General features: G+C 51.1%; 2 protein-coding genes and 1 pseudogene across 2 annotated transcripts; 1 reads left to right on the plus strand and 2 right to left on the minus strand.

Moving 5' to 3' along the window:
- Window positions 1-553: 553 nt before the first annotated feature.
- Window positions 554-1,007, plus strand: LOC130863981 (40S ribosomal protein S18-like; annotated as a pseudogene).
- Window positions 1,008-8,897: 7,890 nt separating this feature from the next.
- Tubb3 (tubulin beta 3 class III) lies at window positions 8,898-17,171 on the minus strand. The gene is made up of 4 exons (XM_057753237.1): window positions 17,023-17,171; window positions 12,126-12,234; window positions 11,622-11,732; window positions 8,898-10,324 (listed from the first exon to the last, which is right to left on the minus strand). The coding sequence occupies exons 1-4, from the start codon at window positions 17,077-17,079 to the stop codon at window positions 9,249-9,251; spliced, it is 1,353 nt and encodes a 450-aa protein (XP_057609220.1). The 5' UTR covers window positions 17,080-17,171; the 3' UTR covers window positions 8,898-9,248.
- Window positions 17,172-19,985: 2,814 nt separating this feature from the next.
- On the minus strand, window positions 19,986-20,939 carry Mc1r (melanocortin 1 receptor). Its single transcript, XM_057753238.1, has one exon. It carries the CDS (start codon window positions 20,937-20,939, stop codon window positions 19,986-19,988), a length of 954 nt encoding a protein of 317 aa, XP_057609221.1.
- Window positions 20,940-21,082: the final 143 nt, after the last annotated feature.

Below are 21,082 nucleotides of genomic sequence, written 5' to 3' on the forward strand. Positions count from 1 at the left end.
ATCAATCAGGTGTGTGCTGAGCATCAAGAACACATCCGCTGATAAAGCAGCACGTACGACTGGAGAGGGAGGCTGGATGTTTGGCTTAAGATTTAAAGGGTGGCCAGGTGGTGGTGGCACACGCCTTTAATGCCAGCACTCAGGAGGCAGATGTAGGCGGATCTCTGTGAGTTCAAGACCAGCCTGGTCTACAAGAACGAGTTCCAGGACAGGTTCCAAAGCTACAAAAAACCTGTCTCAAAAAGCCACACACATACAAAAAAAAAAAAAAATTAAAGAATGGAGACTGGAGAGATGGCTCGGAGGTTAAGAGCACTGGCTGCTCTTCTAGAGGTCCTGAGTTCAATTCCCAGCAACCACATGGTGACTCACAACCATCTGTAATGAGATCTGGTGCCCTCTTCTAGTGTACAGGCATACATGCAGCAGAACACTGTATACATAACAAATAAATATTTTAAGATTAAAAAAAGAGAGGGGAAAACTGAGAGGAAAAAAGACTTGAAAGGTAGTCTGGCACAGGTGGTCTATACTGCACCAATTGTGCTGCCGCATGTCTCTAGTGACCCCCAGGAAGTTCTGGTACTTCTTCTGAGTACTCAGCATCAACATGGATGCGCTGCAGAAAATTGCCTTGGCCATCACTGCCATCAGGGTGTGGGGCATTGATATGCTCACGTGGTGTTGAGGAAAGCAGACATTGACCTCACCAAGAGGGCTGGAGAGCTCATGGAGGACGAGGTGGAGCATGTGATCACCCTCATTCAGAACCCACAACAGTACAAGATCCCAGACTCATTCTTGAACAGACAGAAGGATGTGAGGGACAGAAAGTACCGCCAGGTTCTGGCCAAAGGTCTAGACAACAAGCTACGTGAAGACCTGGAGCGACTGAAGATTAGAGCCCATAGGGTGCTGGGCCACTTTGGGGGCCTTTGTGTCTCAGGTCAGCACACCAATATCACTGGCTGCTGGGGCGTACTGTGGGTGTGTTCAAGAAGAAATGAGTCCCTGGGCCTTCACTGTTAAAAAATAGTTTATATACTTGTGGGGGGATTTGAAGGGTAAGAACATGAGAAACACTGTAATTTGGGAGATGGCAGCATCATAGTTACTTTTCTGCCCCTGCAAAGAGACACCATGGCCAAGACAACTCTTACTTATAAAAGGAAATGGCTTGCTTATAGTTTCAGAGTCAAACATGGTGCTGGGGCAGTAGCTAAAACCTTGTATCCTGATTCACAGTGAGAGGGGAGGAAAGAGGGAGAGAGGGAGACAGAGAGAGAGAGAGAGAGAGAGAGAGAGAGAGAGAGAAAGCCTGGACCTGGCTTGGGCTTTTGAAATTCAAAAGCCACCCCAGCGACAAAGCCTTCTGATTCTGCTCAAAACAAGTTCTATGACCCAGGGTCCAAGAACCCTATATATGGACCTGGAGGCCGTTCTCATCCAGACCTCACAGGCAGTAAGGCCTGTGACCCCAACAATTAGACGTTAGTGATAGGATTATTGGAAGCTCAAGGCTAGGCTTAGTTAGCTACATGAGAGTTCAAGGCTAAGACCCTGTCTCAGAAAAAAAATTTAAAAAGGAAAATTGTGGGGCTTTAAATAAGAAGAGCTCCCATGGGCTCATCAAAGCAAAGGCTTAGTCATCAGGGAATGGCACTACTTGAGAGGGATTAGGAGATGTGGCTTTGTTGGAGTAGGTGTGATCTTGTTGGATGAAGTGTGTCACTGAGGTTTCAAAAGCCCAAGCAGGCCCAGCGTCCCTCTCTTCCTGCTACCTATGGATCCAGATGTAAAACTCTTCAGATACCTCTTCAGTACCATGTGTGCCTGCACGCAACCATGCAACCCACCATGATGAGACTGGACCCATCCTCTGAAACTGTAAGGAAGCCCCAATTAAATGCTATCTTTCATATGAGTTGCCATGGTCACGGTGTCTGTCTTCGTCAGTGTTCTATTGCTGTGAGGAGACACTATCACCATGGCAACTCTTGTAAAGGAAAACATTTAATTGGGGGCTGGCTTACAGTTCAGAGGTTTCTTCATCGTCATGGCAGTAAGCATGGTGGTATGCAGGCAGACATGGTGCTGGAAAGGTTCATGAGAGTTCTACATCTGGATCCAGAAGCAGCAGGAAGAGGGAGTGAGTCCCTGGGCCTGGTGTGAGCATCTTAAACCTCAAAGTCTGCTCCCAGAGACTCACTTCCTCCAAGACCATAATTACTGCAACAAGGTCTCCAATAATGCTGCTTGCTATGAGTCTATGGGGGCCAATTTTATTCAAACCACTGCAGTGTCTCTTCATAGCAATAGAGCACTGACTAAGACGGAAACAAAAGGAAAGAAACTAAACCACAGTGTGGCAGGCAGGCAGGCAGGCACTGGAGCAGTGGCTAAGAGCTCACACCTCTGATCCACAAGTGGCAGGCACAGACTGAGACTGGGCCTGGTGTGGGTTTTTAAAACTTCAAAGCTCACATGCAGTGACACACATCCTCCCACAAGGCCATACCTCCTAATTCTTCCCAAACAGCTCCACTAGCTGGGACCAAACATTCAAATTCAAACCACCACATAAAGTTGTAGCGTTCAGTGATCCCTTAGTGTAAACATCACTTGGTGTATCATTGTCTTTTGAGCAGAGAAAACACATTTTGCTTCACTTTTCAAAACAGGGTTTTTCTGTGTAACCTTGACTGTTCTAGAACTGGCTTTGTAGACCAGGCTGACCTCAAACTCAAGAGCAATCCTCTTGGGGCTGGAGAGATGGCTCGGAGGCTAAGAGCATTGCCTGCTCTTCCAAAGGTCCTGAGTTCAATTCCCAGCAACCACATGGTGGCTCACAACCATCTGTAATGGGGTCTGGTGCCCTCTTCTGGCCTGCAGGCATACACACAGACAGAATGTTGTATACATAATAAATAAATAAATAAATAAATAAATAAATAAATAGAGCAATCCTCTTGCCTCTACCTCCCCAGTTCTGGAATTAAAACTGGAATTAAAAAAGGTGTGTGCCACCATTGCCTGGCTGAGTAGCACATTTTTTTTTTTTGGTTTGGATTTTGGGTTGGTTTGTGGGGTGTGTTTTGTTTTTGTTTGTTTGTTTGTTTGTTTGTTTGTTTGAGATAGAGGTACACTCTGTAGCCCAGGCTAGTCTGAAACTCACTATGTAACCCAGGCTGTCTCAGCCTCCCAAATGCTGGGATCACACATGTGAACCACCATGTCTGACTATGATTTTGTTGTCAAAAGAGTCCTCTGGTGTGGTGTGGGGATTGGATGAGGACAAGTGGGGAAGAGATTCCACCGTGAATTGATGCCCTCTCTCCTGGAGCCAGGAGGCTCTGATCCCTTTCAGCTTCTTACCAACCTCCACCCACCGTTCACGATCTTCCCTCTTCCGACTGAGTCTTCTAGCTCTCTCTCCCATCCACCTCTGGCCAAAACCACCCTCTGCTGGTGAAGCTTCCTCTGAGTGGGGCCCTATTTCTTTACTCCAAGGTCAAGGGCACAGAAGGAGGATGGGAGCATATGAAAATAGGCTACACACCCTGCCGTGCCTGGCTTGAGCAGGGCATTTTAAGAAATACCTTCTTGCCCAGGTGTACACCTTAAACCCCTGCACCAAGAAGGCAGAGGCAGGCAGATTTCTGTAAACTCCAGGCCTGCCAGGACTACACAGTGAGACCCTGTCTCAAACAAACAAACAAACAAATTTTCTTCTTGTCTAATGGTTCACATCTGTGGTCCCTGCACTAAAAGCTGAGGCAGATGGATGGCCATAAGTATAAGGCCAGTCTGTACTATGTGAGACCATGACTCAAAAATAAAATAAAAAGGGCAGTAAAGAATTTTAATTGGGGCTGGAGAGATGGCTCAGAGGTTAAAAGCATTGTCTGCTCTTCCAAAGGTCCTGAGTTCAATTCCCAGCAACCACATGCTGGCTCACAACCATCTGTAATGGGGTCTGGTGCCCTCTTCTGGCCTTCAGGCACACACACAGACAAAATATTGTATACATAATAAATAAATATTTTTAAAAAAGAATTTTAATTAATATACCTATACTGGTAAGAGAATTAGAATGGAATGTGGGCATCAACTTTAGGTTTACACAAAGGAAGAACTGGAACACAGAGATAAGAGATATGCAGAGTTAAACTGTCTTCCTTAGACTGTAGTCTGGGTGGTCATTGCCTCAATTCTAGGTCTGCAGGATAAGACTATTGCTTGAGGAGATAGTCTGGTTCCTTTGGAATAACTGCTCCTGCTTAGGGGTGCTATCCTCTTGGACTGATGCATCTGTGAAGTGCTGCTGCTGCTGCTGCTGCTGCTGCTGCTGCTGCTGCTGCTGCTGCAAGCCAAGGTGACTTGCAGGTTTGCAGCAATGTCTGGAGAAACTTCAAGCACCTTTTCTAAATTTTTGTTTGTTTTTATACAGAGTTTTAAGTAGCCCAGGCTGGCAGGTCTTTAACTAAATGTGTGGCTGAGGATGGCCTTAAATTTCTAATCCTCCCACCTCCAGCACAGCTGGGTTTGAGTTTGTTTTGTTTTGTTTTTTGCACAGTCCAGAACCCAGCGTCTCCGGCTTAGTAGACAAGCACTGGTGACTAAACTCCATTCTCAACCCCTGGTGGGGGCAGGTATTTCTGGCGTGACTAAGGTGTTTAAAGATTGAACAGATGTCGACACAAATGTTGAAGACAAAGGACAAGGGTGAAAAATCATGCAGAAATACAAGACTCTTGGGTTTTAGTGGCTTTGTGAGCCCAGCTGAGGAGCTCTTTGGGGGTGGTGTTTGAAACAGGGCCTCACTCTGTATCCTTGTGTAGTCTAGAACTCACTGGGCGGACCAGGCTGGCCTCTCAAAGGAACTCAGAGATGAGATCTGCCTGCTTCAGCTTGCAGAGTGCTGGGAGTCCATTGTTTAACAAAACCAATTTTGTTTTTGTTAAGTCCCCATCGCGATCAGGTCAAGTGGATGTCTACAACATGCCTGCAATGTGGTTATAAAGGATCAAGAGAAAGCCGGGCGATGGTGGCACATGCCTTTAATCCCAGCACTCGGGAGGCAGAGGCAGGCGGATCTCTGTGAGTTCAAGACCAGTCTGGTCGACAGAGCTAGTTCCAGGACAGGCTCCAAAGCCACAGAGAAACCCTGTCTCGGAAAAACCAAAACAAACAAACAAAAAAAAAGGATCAAGAGAGGAGTATGTGTAGAACTCTCAAGGAGAGCACCCGGCAAGGAGCAAGTCTTGTGGAAAGGTTGTTCTTAACTTAGAAGTAAGCTTAGCAAAGGTCGTAGGAGTTTGGCACTCCGCCACCAACTTAGAACTAGTGTTCTCCAACACTACTAGGTTCTTTTTATTATTCTTATTATTTTTTATTCTTGAGACGGGGTTTCTCTGTAGCTTTAGAGCCTGTCCTGGAGCTAGCTCTTGTAGATCAGGCTGGCCTCGAACTCACAGAGATCTGCCTGCCTCTGCCTCCTGAGTGCCTGGCTCACTACTAGGTTCTAATGCGCAGGCTGTGCAACCACAGCTCTAAGGAATCTGTCGATTCTGTTGTAACAGCTCTGGCCTCCTTGGCCTCTGTCAGTGAGCTCCCAGCGGCCTGAGACAACAGAAGCGCCATCCATTCCCTTGAAGGCATCACTGTTAAACTTAACTCCTGAAGCGCCTCCTGAGACAAACCCATCACGGCGGTCACTAGGCAACTCAAATCAAACTCTGCCCTCTTCCGGAAATTTTAGGTTGGACACGTGCCCCTGGAAAGCGAATCAAAAAACCGGAGTGCTAAGGCCAACGGGTGGAGCCAGGGACGTAGGAGGCCAGCGGAGGTGAAAGAGTGGGTTGGTCCAAGCCCCAGAGGGCGGACTTGCAGGGTGGAGCCTGCAGCAAAGTCTGAGTAAGAACAGAAGCTGCGGGCGGAGCTCTGCCAGGGCGAACCTTGCCTCCTGTCCTGGATCTCGATCTGGGGCTTTCTTTGTTTTTGTTTGTTCCTAGCGAAGGTGTCTCCGTGTAGCCCAGGCTGTCCTGGAATTAGTTCTGTAGACCGAACTCCGAGATCCGCTTGCCTCTTCCTCCGGTGTGTTGGGATTGAAGGCGCGCGCCACCACTGTCCTACTGGCACTTTCTATTTTTGCCAGTTGTATTTGGCTTTCTTTTTCTTTTTTTTTGTTTCTTCTTTCTTTCCTCCCCCCCCCCTTTTTTTTTTGAGACAGGTCTCAGAGCGCTGGGATTAAAGGCATGCACTGTTACACCAGCACTTTATTTAGTTATTGTTATTTATTTATTTCTGAGACAGGGTCTCTCTGTGTAGTCCTGTCTGTCCTGGAACTCCCTAGGTAGACCAGGCTGACCTTGATTCACAGAAATCCTCTTGCCTCTATCTCCAAAGTACTGAAATCAAAGACATCCATTACCACACACTGCTCTGTTTTTAAAAACCTTTAACCACCCTGAACCACCCTACCACTGGAAATGACATAAGTGGGGAACGTTCCAGGCCAGGATTTGCTATCTGCCATTTCTACCACATTCACCATGGGAAAGCAGCAGTGTCAGAGCCGGGCACTGGTGGTCCACACCTTTAATTTCAGCACTCAGGAGGCAGAGGCAGGCGGATCTCTGTGAGTTCGAGGCCAGCCTGGTCTACAAGAGCTAGTTCCAGGACAGGCTCCAAAGCTACAGAGAAACCCTGTCTCCAAGAACAAAAAAAAAAAGGTCTGTCTGTCTTCTGCTGCCTTTGCTGTACATGAGCTTTGGGCTGATTTCTAGACCTGCCCCACCTTTTGTTTAGGAATACCAGAGTGCTGGCAGACTGAACTCCAAGGTCAAGCAGATTAAGTTTTCACAGTCTGCTCCTTGCGCTACACAACAGACCACCCAAATGCCCTTTGGCATCAAATAGGACCCCTTAATATATACACAGGTTCCTCAGGACGTGACTGACACCCTATAGGAGGTGTACCTGTGATAGGGACACTAAGTGCCAATGCTCTGTGCTCATTCTTCCTCCTACCTGGGGGGACTGGAGGCTTAGGCTAAAACCACCTAGTAAGGATGAGTGGACCCCCATATGCTGCCTCTTCAGGTGTGTGGGCTTCCACCAGCATAGTGCTGGGTCCCAAGAGTGCCTGCCCTCTCTGAGCGCCAAGCCGGAGCTCAATGTCTTTTTCTGCCCTAAACTCTGGAGCACCGCTTCCCTAAAAGTGGCGATGCTGTTCAGTTCCCCAGTCCTCTCACAACAGCCCCGAGATAGCCAACCAGTAAGGAGGAACTGCTTATTTTGTTCAACTCTGGAGCTGCACCCCTTGTTCTTGTGGACCTATTGCCTTTGCCCCTCCTATCATGGCAGGGAGTGCTTAGGAGATGGAGCAAAGACCTTCACCTCACAATCAGAACAGAAGAGCAAGGAGACAACCACCGCATGATGGAAAGATGAGGTAGCTGTGCCCAGACCTCCACAGAGTGAAGAGACCGACAATTTGGATTGCACCCCAGTGGAATGTGGGACCTTGCAGTTGTACCAACCAACACTATAGTAAGTAAATAATTTAGTTGCCAGTCTTCAATCTCAGCACTTTGGAGGTAGAGGCAGGTTGATCTCTGTGAGTTCAAGGGCAGCCTGGTTTACATAGTGAATTCCAGGACAACCAGGGTGACCCTGTCTCAAAAACATAAAAGACAGCATAAATTGTTAATTTAGACTTCAGGTCAGGTCACTAAGTTTCAGGGAAATGTGTTTCACAGCCACAGCGGAGACAGCACAGTGTCACCCTTTGTCAACCTCTTGGTGTTGACCTCCAGAGCCCAGCCTACCTCAGGGCCAGCAGCCCTAGTCTGACGCCCTAGTCTAACAGCGTCCTATGCTGACGCACACACAGAGAAGCTGTGAGAAGGTAGGTACTATGTACACCAAATTCTCTCAGGATGTCATCAAGCAGAGGGTAGGGGCTTAAGCTCTGACAATACCCTTGACCACAAGGATGAGCGGCAGAGGCTCAGTTTAGAAGTTCTGCCTTCGCCCAGCTGTGCACACTCACAATCGGCCTCTCTGGACTTCTCAGTCTTCTCCCTGAGGAGGAGGGGGAGCGCTGGGCAAGGATCTCTGGCAATGTCACTTTCTTTTTTTTTTGGTTTTTCGAGACAGGGTTTCTCTGTGGCTTTGGAGCCTGTCCTGGAACTCCCTTTGTAGCCCAGGTTGGCCTCGAACTCCCAGAGATCCACCTGCCTCTGCCTCCCAAGTGCTGGGATTAAAGGCGTACGCCACCACCGCCCGGCTTGGTAATGTCACTTTCTGTGACGGATACTGGGCATTCTGAAGTTACTGGAAACCACCACTGGGGGGAACACGGAGCCAGCATATGGTTGGATCCCAACCCAGCTAGCGCCTTCTCAAAGGCCACATACCAGCCTTCCCAACAGTTTTCCCTGTCCCGTCTCTCGTCTCTCCAGTTCAAGTCTCAGGCTTCAGCTTCCTTATATGGCTGCTAACACTTGACTTTCAGCATAGACAGTAGGAAGAAAGCTGAACATGACACTCTGTGGGAGATCAGGAACATCTGCTTTCTGAGTCAGATGTGCCAGGGGTTCTGGGGTGAGGATTTAAACCAAGCAAACTTCCTTCTCTAGTTCCCTTCCCTCACTCTCTGGGATGCCCAAGGAGACCCTTCAAGCACAAACCTTAGCCATAAGTGTTAGTCACCACCCTGGAAGAGAAGGGCTGCCCATACTCATCCTCTTCCCTTATAGCTCTAAATTAGTCTGTCCCCAAACAAAAATAAACCTGCTTCATATCAAACATGCTTCAGCCTAGTTCTTGTCTTTAAAAAAAAGTGGCAGAAAAAGGGCGAAGGAAAAGAACTCTCCAGTACCAGGCAGAGATCTGACAGCAGAGACTTTATTAAGTATACCCCCCTCCAAATATAAACACAACTCAGTAAAAAACCAAAACAAACCATAAAACATCAGGCCTGGAGCCGTAATAAAACAGAGACAAATGAGCAACACAAATACAGAGGTGGCCTAAAGGGGAGGACAGAGCCAAGTGGACTCATGTGGGGCGGGGACGGCCATGAATACTGAAGGACTTTAACCTGGGAGCCCTAGAATGCCCTAGTGAGCCTGGGGAGCAAAGCTGGGGGCAGTGTCAGTAGCTAGATGGCTCTGGGGGACAGATGCTGCTTGGCTTGGCCCTGGCTGCCACTTGGCCCCACACCCCAGCTGTGAGGAACTTCACTTGGGCCCCTGGGCTTCGGATTCCTCGTCATCATCTTCATACATTTCACCCTCCTCCTCAGCTGTGGCATCCTGGTACTGCTGGTACTCAGATACCAGGTCATTCATGTTGCTCTCAGCCTCGGTGAACTCCATCTCATCCATGCCCTCGCCCGTGTACCAGTGCAGGAAGGCCTTGCGCCGGAACATGGCTGTGAACTGCTCTGAGATGCGCTTGAAGAGCTCCTGGATGGCCGTGCTGTTGCCAATGAAGGTGGATGACATCTTGAGCCCGCGGGGTGGGATATCGCACACGGCTACCTTGACGTTGTTGGGGATCCACTCCACGAAGTAGCTGCTGTTCTTACTCTGGATGGCCAGCATCTGCTCATCCACCTCCTTCATGGACATGCGCCCACGGAAGACAGTGGCCACTGTCAGGTAACGGCCGTGGCGTGGGTCACAGGCAGCCATCATATTCTTGGCATCAAACATCTGCTGGGTGAGCTCAGGTACCGTCAGGGCACGGTATTGCTGGCTGCCCCGGGCTGTGAGTGGGGCAAAGCCAGGCATGAAGAAGTGCAAGCGGGGGAAGGGCACCATGTTGACAGCCAGCTTGCGGAGGTCAGCATTGAGTTGACCGGGGAATCGAAGGGAGGTAGTGACTCCACTCATGGTAGCAGACACAAGGTGGTTGAGGTCCCCATAGGTGGGTGTGGCCAACTTGAGGGTGCGGAAGCAGATGTCGTAGAGGGCCTCGTTGTCGATACAGTAGGTTTCATCCGTGTTCTCCACCAGCTGGTGGATGGACAGGGTGGCGTTGTAGGGCTCCACCACAGTGTCCGACACTTTGGGTGAGGGCACCACGCTGAAGGTGTTCATGATGCGGTCAGGGTACTCCTCACGCACCTTGCTGATGAGCAGCGTGCCCATGCCTGAGCCTGTGCCCCCGCCCAGCGAGTGTGTCAGCTGGAAGCCCTGCAGGCAGTCGCAGTTTTCACACTCTTTCCGCACGACATCCAGGACTGAGTCCACCAACTCTGCGCCCTCAGTATAGTGCCCTTTGGCCCAGTTGTTGCCAGCGCCACTCTGACCTGTAGAGACAGAAGAAGCAGGTGATGGGCTAAGTCAAGGGTCTACAGCAGACCTCAGGACCTGCCAGACACCCCAGAAGTACATTGGTTCCCCTGTGGTCTGTAAAATGCACACTGCTCACACGCCTTCTCATCCACCCTGGGCATCACTGTTGAGTTGCGGGGATCTTAGCTGCAGACGCTGTGAACAGGGTATGGAGAATCTGGGATGAGACGAGAGCCTTACTATCTCTCAAGGATGTCCCAGATGAATAGCTCAGCCTTCCTCTCTGGCTCACCTTTCTTCCCAACGGTCTGCTGAGACCTTGAAGGGAGATGAAGGCTGTCCTTAATTCAGTCACCTCATCCCTCTAAGCCAGAATAAAACGAAACCCTGAGCATCTCTTGTGACCGAGGACTGGCTGAGAACTGGCACATGCTAGTCTAGTACCAAGGTCTTTAAAACAAAGACACATTTGTTTCTTTAGAGAGAGAGAATATGTATGTGTTGGGTACACATCCATGTGTGGGTGTGCACACGCTCTGGCACATGTGTGAAGCTCAGAGGACAACTTAAAGGGGTTGGTTCTCTCTTTCTACCACCTGGATCCCGGGGATTGAACTCAGATCATCAGGTTTGATCACAAGCCTCTTTACCTACTGAGCTGTTTTACTGACTCAAGATGCTAGAGTCCTGAAAGGAGAGGATGCAAGACTGTCTTCCTGCGTCTGTCACGGCGGGGCATAGGCTCAGAATTTCTCGCCGGGCGGTGGTGGCGCACGCCTTTAATCCCAGCACTCGGGAGGCAGAGGCAGGCGGATCTCTGTGAGCTCGAGGCCAGTCTGGTCTACAAGAGCTAGTTCCAGGACAGGAACCAAAGCTACAGAGAAACCCTGCCTCGAAAAACCAAAAAAAAAAAAAAAAAAAAAAAAAAAAAAAAGACAGAATTTCTCTGCGTAGCCCTAGCTGTCCTGGAACTCCCTCTGTAGACCAGGCTGGTCTCGAACTCACAGAGATCCACCTGCTTCTGCCTCCTGAGTGCTGGGATTAAAGTTGTGTGCCACCACCGCCCAGTGCGGCTTCCCTACTTTTGTCCCCATAACTCTGTAATAATTCCAAAAGCTTGTGCTTTATATGTTATTCTTTGTAAAATGTTGAGAGGGATTATTTCCTACACAGAACCCTGTATCTGGACCTCTAATGTCCACTGTAATATGGAAAGTCATTTTTGCCCTCCAGAGTCCCATTCTACCTCTGTTGACCGGGGTTTGCCAGGCCCAGGTTTCTGTCATCAGAGCCTGGAGCAGGGGAACTTACCAAAGATAAAGTTGTCAGGCCTGAATAGGTGCCCAAAGGCTCCAGACCGCACACTGTCCATGGTTCCAGGTTCCAGGTCCACCAGAATGGCTCTGGGCACATACTTGTGAGCTGAGAGGAAAGAGGAGTCAGCGGTGTGAGTTAAAGAGTTAGGGGAACCTGCTTCCCTCTGAATCCTGCCCACCGCCCGCCAGTCCTGCACGTAGTAAGGGCTGGAACTTGTATTATAGGCATGGACCCATAGTTAGCTCTGGCCTGGCCATGAGTGTAATGACTGACACCCAGGACAGGAAAGATCAAGTCTCCACTCCTGGACTGCTCAAGGCCGTCACTATTCATTAAATACATTTGCATCTTACTCCAGGGTAGTCACTTTTTATGCTGTGGGTTTGGGTGCCTCATTTACAGTCATACCTGCTAGGATCTTGGTCAGTGAATGCTAGGGCTCTATTTACCCAGGGGCCCTTCTTGCCAGGGTCAGGATGGATGGGGAGTGGTACTCACAGGAGGCCTCATTGTAGTACACGCTGATGCGCTCCAGCTGCAGGTCTGAGTCCCCCACGTAGTTGCCACTGGGGTCTATGCCATGCTCATCACTGATGACCTCCCAGAACTGTATACAGAGAGGAGAAAAGAGCTCAGCAGGCGCTGTGACCCTACTAGTCTTTGCCGTTCTGAAGTCTTAAGGACCTCGGAGCAAAAGTAAGACTTCGGGACCTTACTAGACCCAACGTAAGGCTTTAGAAAAGAATGAAAAATGCACACCTATTCTGCATTATCCGGCTAACATTACCAGGCCCCCAGGGTGGACTCAGCCCACACTGGCAGGTTCTACCCAGTGCTGCACCTGTAGGGAAATACAGATCTCTCTTGAGGTCATTTTTTATTCTTCCTTTTTGGGAAAGGAACTGAAGGCACACAGAAGGTAGAAATCTGCCCAGAGCAGGTGGTAGAGCTGGTTGGATTCAGCATCGGGTTCTTAGTCACTACCTGTGACCCTCAGTGCCAGAGTAAGCCGTTTACACAGACAGGTTCCATGGGTGCCTGGTATGTTATCATTGGCCTCAGGCAGTGTGACCCACAGTTGGATCTGCAGAAGAGCCCCCAGGAGTCTCCAGCAGCAGAATGGCTTGTCTGAGGCAGAGACAGGTAGATCTCTGTGAGTTCGAGGCCAGCCTGGTCTACTAGGAGTGTTACACAGAGAAACTCTGCCTTGAAAAAAAATAAAAAAGAATGGCTCATCTGAGGTCATGCACCTGCCTTATCTAGGAGCCTGGCAAACCCGGGATCATTGGCTGACAAGCTGCTACCCTCAGGTAGTGAGCCCCTTGCACAAGAATGCAGTGCTCCCCAGACTGCCACTGCCACCATCACTTCAGCAGGGCAAGACAGCACAGGGCAAGGTCTAAGAACAGAGTCCACAGTGGCAGCACAAGGGCTCGTAATGCTCGTTAGTGTCCTCCATACACTGGGCTGGCTCCAGGACAACAGGGTCTTGTGCTAACACAGTTAACCACATAGAGCATAGGAGTAAGAGCAGCAGATAGTCATCACTATTATATAGTCCTGGGGGCCCGGGAAGGAAAGGCCTACAGACAGGAAGACCCTTCATCAGGGCACACAGAGTACCAGGCCAGCAGCAGCCACCTTGGCTGTGACACCCTTCATCACTGCTAGGAGCTCGAGAGACTTGCAGATAAGTTAACAATATAAAGGCGTAGAGGAACGAAAGACCTCTACCTGGGAGTCGTGTGGAGAAAAAGATTGCTCAGGGTTGAAAGCAGCTTAGGAAACAGTCTGCATGTGCTGTCTATATTTAGATGTCTTAGAGACATCCTGGGGACATGGTCTTGGGGTTGAGAAAAAGAGCATTTTCACTGTCAACCCTTTGGTGCTGTTGGAGTTTTGTCATGTGCACGTTAGCTTTAATTTTATTTATTATTTTTTATTTTATTTATTTATTTTTGAAACAGGGTTTCTCTGTGTAGTCTTGGCTATCGTGGAGCTCACCCTGTAGACCAAACAAAGAAACACAAAACTGAAACAAGGTTCTTGATCTGCCACCCAAGCTGAAGCAACCTTCATCTCCCTGCCTCGGCCTCTCGGGTCGCTGGTACTGCGTGTGTGCAGCAGCGTGCTCAGTTCTCTGCAGTTTTCAGGTTCTGCTTTGTTTACTCTGCTGGAGATCAGCTTCGAGGCCCCTTGCATGCTAGACAAACTATTGCCTGATCACTGAGCCACATCTCCAGCCAACAATTGCTGTTGTAGATTAAAAGTAGTAAAATGTAATTCAGAATAAAATATTCCTTGCTGCAATGGTACAGAGCTGCAAATCCAGTACTTAGCAGGCTGAGGCTGGAGGATCATGAGTTCAAGGCCAGTCTGGGCTACATATTAAGAGGCTAACATATAATAACATAATAGAATACGTAGAATATTCTACATAGAATATTTAATAAGTAAATGAATAGACTTATTTAAATTAAATGAATAGACTTATTTACATCAAGTAGCATCACTACAGAGAAGAAACCACCAGGTGTTGCGAACCCAATCTAAACGTCTGTTGGGCTCCAGATTCCAGCCGGCAAACCACAGTGCTGCTGTCCACGGTGCTGACCCTCTTGGGGTGCGGGCCTCTGAAGACAGCAGGGTAGTGGACCATGAGTGCAAACAGAGTTGGGATGGATGCATGACTCTCGCAGGGAGGTCCACGAGCCCCCAGAGATATTCAGTTCCGCTAGAACTTGCCAGGCCCATTGGTGCTCGGGGGGGGGTCAAACCTTCCAAAGGCTCCTGCTTGGGTGGGGTGATACTCAGGCAGCCAGTGGGGCACACACAAGAACTGTAGACAAAGGCACCATAAAGATATTTTCCAGGGGACCCTTTTATAGGAGAATGAATCTAGGATCCCAGGCCCCAGCAAAGGGAACAAAAAGGGCGGCCCAGTCATTTCTGCTCCTAGGTGGGGGCACATGTCACCACCCACCTTGACACATCTGCACACACCTATACTAAAATTCCTGCCTTGCTCCAATCCATGGTGTGATCTGAGGCAAGTGACTCAACATCTAGAACCTTCATCTTTCTCAGCCTTAAGGGAGGGTGATACCCACACCACACACACACACACACACACACACACACACACACGGCATAATGATGCAGCAGGCCCAGGGTTTTCACTCACAGGAGGCGGCGACCTTATGCATTGCTCATGCACCCCTGCTGCTGCCGCCAAGCATTTCCTCCTGGCCTCACACTTCTTGCCTCCGTGCCACCCTCACCTCTGCCCCGTTCGCCTCTCTGAAGCCAATGGCCCTTGGTGCCAGGATAGGCACCACCCAAGGACCCACAAGCAGAAAACCAGCCCTTGGTGCTCACTCCCTAAGCTGCTTCAGGTGGCAGGGAAAACTTTCCCCGCTGCAGCTAACACCAGGGACACTAAAGCCAGCTGCGAAATAGGAAGTAAGTCTGGCCAAGGAAGTTCAAATGGCCTGGGGCAGACACTAAGCGAGTCGGTCCCCATGGGGGCCGGGCCCTTCTGTCGGGTCTCTGGGAGAGCTTCTAGGTCAGAGGACCTTGTACTGACGCCCATGCAGGGAGACAATGGGAAAGGAAGACACGCCTGCCCAGATAGTTTACTCATTGTTTGCACTGTTAAAAAAGGATCAGGTATTCAAAATTTAAAAACATGTAATTAAAAAAAAAACCCACAACAACAAAACAACAAAATCCTCAAAAGAATAAAAAAGGGAAACCTAAGGGCCATAGTGCTGAGAAGCAGATCAAGCTCAGCTGAGTCCGGCGCTCGGGCCTCTTCTCAAGCTCACGTTCCTGGGATGGACAGAGTCTGGGCACTGACCTGATTTCCAGGCCCTTGCTAAACGGGAGCCTGGGAGCCCATGCGAGCACAGTACAGCACCAGCTCCAGCAACTGGCCTTGGGATCGCAAGGCTCCCCTCCCCCACTCACCCCCGGCCTGTCCAGGCGCAGATGTTCGCGGAAGGCCTGGCACCTGTGACCACATTAATGCGCACTCACCCTCCCTTCAGGCCAGGGCAGCTGTCAGTGATTACCCCAGGAGTCCTGATTTGATCTTGGGCTTCCCCTGCAAGCCCCCTCCCCAAGTTCCTCTCTAGAATAGGAACAGCTGTCTCCTCAGTGATTAGGGAGCCTCCCTGGCGCTGCTTCCCTCCCCCCCTAACTAGAGGAACCTCCACCCTAGAGCCAAACTTGCAATTTACATGTCAGCCACGTGACCGCCCCAGCCCATGGTAATTAGCTTTTTGTTCCTGCCCGGTTTCTATGGCAACAGCCTCCAGAGGTAATCGTTGCTTCGGTCCCCTCCCTTCCAGGACCTGTCTACCCCACCTCCTCCTTTGGGAACTAGCTATACACCGAGCCCCGTCCAGCGTTCAGCATCCGCCTGGACAAAGCCCCATCTCAAATATGGAGCTCACACAATAGTTCAGAAGGGAGAAGAAGGAGGTAGCTGACCCCACCCACCAAGACCCAACCCAATCCAAAGTTGGGTTTCTGCAGGGATCAAGCGGTTCTGTCTCTCACTGGCTGTGTGACCTTGAGTAAGGAATCCTAGGGCGTGGAAACAGGACAGCTACCTCACTAATCATAGCCGGGATGCAGAGTCACTGCACCAAACCCCTCCCCTCTTTTTTTTTTCTGCCTAGGCTTCAACACCTGGTAGGGGGCTAACAATAGAGAAGAAACAGGCCTTCCTTTGCAGTCGGCTTTGTTCTGTGCTCAATCCCCAGTGGGAGGCTCCGGGAGGGGGCAGTTAGAGACGGGAGATTTGTAAAAATAGGGAGAATCCAGTTCTGGACCAAGGTCATTGGAGTCCAGGCCCAACCCCTCCAACAAAGGAACAGGGTGGGGCAAGGAAGCTGAGGGTGCTCTGAGCAAGGCTGAGGAGGTGAGGGCGGCCTTACTTCTTGAAAACCGTCCAGTTCTCCAGTAGGGGTTCGGGCATGTACAGTCATTATGGCTTTAGGGGAGAGCCCCACCCAAAGTTGCCCGACACACCCATCTTACTCAAGGCTTAAGTGGCAGTCTCAAAGAAGGCCACGCCCAGTCGGCGCCCCCAACCATATCCACTGTACCTGCTGGAGCCATGGTGTGTGGGGGTGAGCAGAATGGATGGAAGTGAGAGTCAGAAGGGTTTGCCGCTAGCTGTCCGCAGCAACCTAGGTGCGGAGCAAAGTGACGCGAGTGAGGGGAGCTGATTGGGGATCCCAGGGTCCCAGGAGCCGGGCAAGGGGCTGGACAAGGGGCTGGGCTCTTCCCTTTGTTCCGCTAGTGGCTCCCAGAACAGCCTCTTTCTCCCCCCTCCCCCGGGGCTGGCTCTCGTGGGGACGCAGGACGCCGGACGGCTCAGCCTCACCTTGGCCCCTATCTGGTTGCCGCACTGGCCGGCCTGGATGTGCACGATCTCCCTCATGCTGACTTCAAACGGCTTGAGTTGAGAAGCAGGCGGACAGCGGGCTGCGGAGGATCGGTGGCCTCCGCCGCGCCCTCTTATAAGAGGCTGCCCCGCCCTCGCTAGCTGATGTCAGTGCTGCCGACCAATGCTGGGGCGCTGCCGCAGAATGCGGCAGGCTCTGCAGCATCAGCACCACGCATCGAGATCCGCCCGCACAATGCAGAGCATGTCTGGCCGCGCCTTCGGAGGAGGGGCCACCGGAGGGCCTTCGGCTCTGGGGACAATAGAGAGCCCAGGCTCCTCAGTGCCCCACCCCAGTAGCTACCCTCCCCATTTCGTCCCTGCCCCAACCCCACCCTGCAGCTTTGTGAAGAAGGTCTTTTTTACTCTCACGTACTTAAGAATCAAGACCCATATTCTCTGAGTTTGCTGGGTTCCTTGGGGTGTGCGAGCTTGGGAAAGCTGGAGCCTCCTTGATACTTCTGTGCAGAACTGGGAACGCAAGTCAGGAGGGTGGTGGATTATAGCTCCAATTCTGAGGTCACTGTTTTCTGGAGGAGAGAGGGCTACCAGTCCCTTGCTCCACAAAGGGTTGGCGTGAGGGTGCAGATGTACCTGGGATGCGAGGATGCAGTTTCTGGCAAGTAACCCCGTTGCGTGAATATCTGCGTGGAAAATTCACTAAAGGAGATACAAGCCAGTCAGTGGAAGATGTTGAACAATGTTTTCTGCCTGAGCCGTCCCTGATGTCATTGGTACCCCCCCTTTCACTTTTGGTACAAGTGAGGGCAAAAAGGGGGCGTGAAATGAGCTGGAGCTACTAGGTAAGGAGACCGAGTGTGTGTGGAGGGGCCCATTGGGAGGAAGAGCCAAATGGTCAGAAGAAGACATGACATGTATTCATATACAACACTGATTTAATATTCATCTATGGTCGGTGACACCTCATGGGGACTTTTTGATCTTTCAATGGCAGAAGTTCTGGAAGAGTTTGAGACAGTACTACCACACATGGATGGTCCAAAAACATTCATTTCACAAGATCAGCTAAAAGCAATCTGCCAGTGCCTTTGTCCAGTTTGCACGGGCGTGTGCTGGATACAGTGGCTGTGTACAGCTCCTCTCTGAGGATAAGCTTCTGAGTTCGCCGAGTTTAGAAATGGGTCTTTTGTTCTCAAGAGATGCTCCTCCCCCACAGTGTGTCCATGGTGTGGCTTTTTGTAGCTGGTTTCCAGCTGGCCTGGTTCAAGAAGTCCTGGGTGAGCATCTGGCCCTGTCTCCTTGTCTGGACAGAGAAGATGCCTGGAAGCATTCGCAGGCCTGGGCTGCCTCCCTGTCAGATGACATCAGGCCAGGCCAGGTCCCCGTGTCCCCAGAGAGCTATGGTGCCAGGATAAAGGCTGACTCACGGTCCTGTCTTCCAGCAAAGGCTGGCCTTGCCGGGAACCAGCTTCCTACCTCAGTCCAGCAAGGCTGGAGCTGATAGTGTGGCCACAGTCTGGCTTGATGCCACGCCCTGTCTTAGAGGTGGTTGAGGGCATATTAGGTCAGACTGAGGTCACCCCAGGGAGGAGGACAGTGGAGTGCTTAGCATCAGTGGGAGACCCAATATAGACTTTGCAGTAGGAATTCCAGGTTGTAGCAGTAGAAGGGCTTGGGAAGTCTGCCATTCCACAGCAAGAACTGTGGCTCACCCCATGTGCCACTCCCTGGGACTCAGATACTCTCGAGCTCCTAGACACCCTCCTCTATTCTGAGAGCCAGTCTAAGAGCACTGGCACCGCCGGCCTCTCCCAGGAGGGCAATGTTGAATAGAAACAGACCCCAACCCCTGACCTATGCTATGCTGCAGGCTCCTCAGGGTAGCTCAGTGGTGCCATGGCTGAAGGTGCTGGAGGAATGAGGCCAGGAAAGGGGCAGGCTCTGGCTGAGGTTACAGGTGGGCCCTACCAGGGGCTGGGACTCTGGTCCTGCGGCAGTGCATGGCTGAACCGGAAGGAGAGTCTTGTCACCAGAGAGGTAAAGTCGAGTCTTCTGAACCTGCAGCTCCTTGCTCTGTTCTGGTGTTTGTAATACAGAGGAAGCCAAGTTGGCCTGATCAGGGTATTTGGTGTGCTTCCGGACCGTGAATTCCTAATTCAGGCAGGCAGCTGTGGCTTCTGAGACTCCCTTCTTCCTGACTGCTGTCCTTACCCTTTTCCCACTCAAACTTGAAGCAACTTCCAGACAGAGCTAGGGAAGATAGTGATGAGGCTCCATCTGAACTTAGCATTTCAATGGCTTTCTGGCTCAGAGCCACAGGTTGTGCCACTAATAGGCCAATGGCCTCTACCGAGGTCAGAGGTCCCACCTCTCGGAATTGCCATGAACCATATGACTAGTCTTTAGGTCAGTCCCATTCCTCTAGTGCTGGATGCATGTTCTGCAATGCTGGTCCCTTTATTGAGGAAGGGCCTCGCTTGCTTAAACAGCCTACTGCATGACTACAGCTGGATTTCCCTGGTCACAAATTCACGGCTTCTTGTCATTCTTTTAATTCAGAAACTTCCTGTCCATCCCAGCAGTAGAGGGCCCAGCCTGAGAGACCTGAGGAGTTGGGGGGGGGGCGCCTAGTCACTGAGTAGAGGTGAAGCTCCCCAGAGGTAGGAAGAGTCTCTTCAGGAGCCCGTGACCTGACCCTTGCCTGGAGCTAGAATTCCCACCCGTTTCTTTCATTCCCCACAGCTACCCTGGGTGATCCCTGCAGTCACACTTACCCTTCCTCCTGGTCCCAGGCAGTTTGTGTTTCTATTTTAAAGTTCATCTAATCCGCCCTTGGACAAATAGAGACCAGTACCTGTGGTCTTGCAGGATGCGGGCCATGGGATATCACTGTCACCCTCTGCCCAGCGCCCTGGCCACGAGAACAAAAGCCACCTCCCCGCTCACCATGAGCACAGCAGCACCTCCCTGAGCGTCATGCGGAGCTCCTGACTGCGAAAAGCATAGATGAGGGGGTCAACGACGGAGCTGAAGATGATGAGAACGAGGAAGAGGTTGAAGTTCTTAAAGACGCAGCTGCAGGTGGGGTGCTGAGGGCAGAGGACGATGAGTAAGAGATGTAGGAAGAAGGGGCCCCAGCATAGGAAGAAAATTCCCAGAAGGATAGTGAGGGTGGCGGCACCCTTAAGGCAGAAGCCTTGGCGGGCAGAGCGCTGCCTCTTGTGGAGCCGGGCGATCCCTTGTGCATGCTGGCATGCTCGAGTGAACATGTGGGCATACAGAATGGCCATGAGTGCCAGCATTGCGAGGAAGAAAGTGACAAGGCAGATGAGGATGGCTGTGTGGTTGTAGTAGGTGATAAAGAGGGTGCTGAAGGAGGCGCTGGCCACCCAGACGCTCACGATGGCCCGTCGCGCCCGGGGCAGTGTCACAATGCTGTGGTAACGCAGGGCGTAGAAGATGGAGATGTAGCGGTCTATGGCGATGACACCGAGGAAGCACAGGCTGGACACCATGGAGCCACAGATGAGCACGTCCATGACATTGTCTAGCTGCTGCACCAAGGCAGCCCGGGTCACCAGGGCCCCCGCCTCCAGGAGCAGGATGATAGCAGTCTCCAGCACGATGCTTATACTCACCATCAGGTCAGACAGGGCCAGACAGCAGATGAAGCAATACATGGGTGAGTGCAGGTTGCGGTTTTTGGTGATGGCTATCACGACCAGCACATTCTCCACCAGACTCACCAGCCCCAGGCTGAGGAAGAGGCCATCTGGGATAGACACCTGCAGGCACCAAGGCCCTGTCTGGTTGGTGGCCAGTCCAAGGTGAGGGGTGGCTGTGGAGGTGGAGTTGAGAGAACCCAGAAGCCTCTTCTGGGGCCCCTGAGTGGGCATAGTCTTGTCCAGGAAGTAGGAAGCAGTCAGGGGAGCCTTCAGCTCCAGGTGGTATCAGCCTCCCAGTGTCCTGTGGGGCTCATGGTGTCATCAGGGGTCTCTGACACTCCTCACACCCTGCCTCTTTCCATCTGGGCGCTCTC

This window comes from Chionomys nivalis, chromosome 21, assembly GCF_950005125.1.
Source record: "Chionomys nivalis chromosome 21, mChiNiv1.1, whole genome shotgun sequence".
Classification (NCBI taxonomy): Eukaryota; Metazoa; Chordata; class Mammalia; order Rodentia; family Cricetidae; genus Chionomys; species Chionomys nivalis.

What these genes read in the sequence shown, in the direction of transcription:
- Tubb3 (XM_057753237.1), bottom strand. Translation starts at nt 17,079, where the DNA reads ATGAGGGAGATCGTGCACATCCAGGCCGGCCAGTGCGGCAACCAGATA. An exon ending in GCAACCAGATAGGGGCCAAG is followed by an intron (nt 12,235 to 17,022) that starts GTGAGGCTGAGC and finishes CTCTGTATACAG; the next exon opens with TTCTGGGAGGTCATCAGTGA. An exon ending in GCCTGACAACTTTATCTTTG is followed by an intron (nt 10,325 to 11,621) that starts GTAAGTTCCCCT and finishes CTGTCTCTACAG; the next exon opens with GTCAGAGTGGCGCTGGCAAC.
- Mc1r (XM_057753238.1), bottom strand. Translation starts at nt 20,939, where the DNA reads ATGCCCACTCAGGGGCCCCAGAAGAGGCTTCTGGGTTCTCTCAACTCC.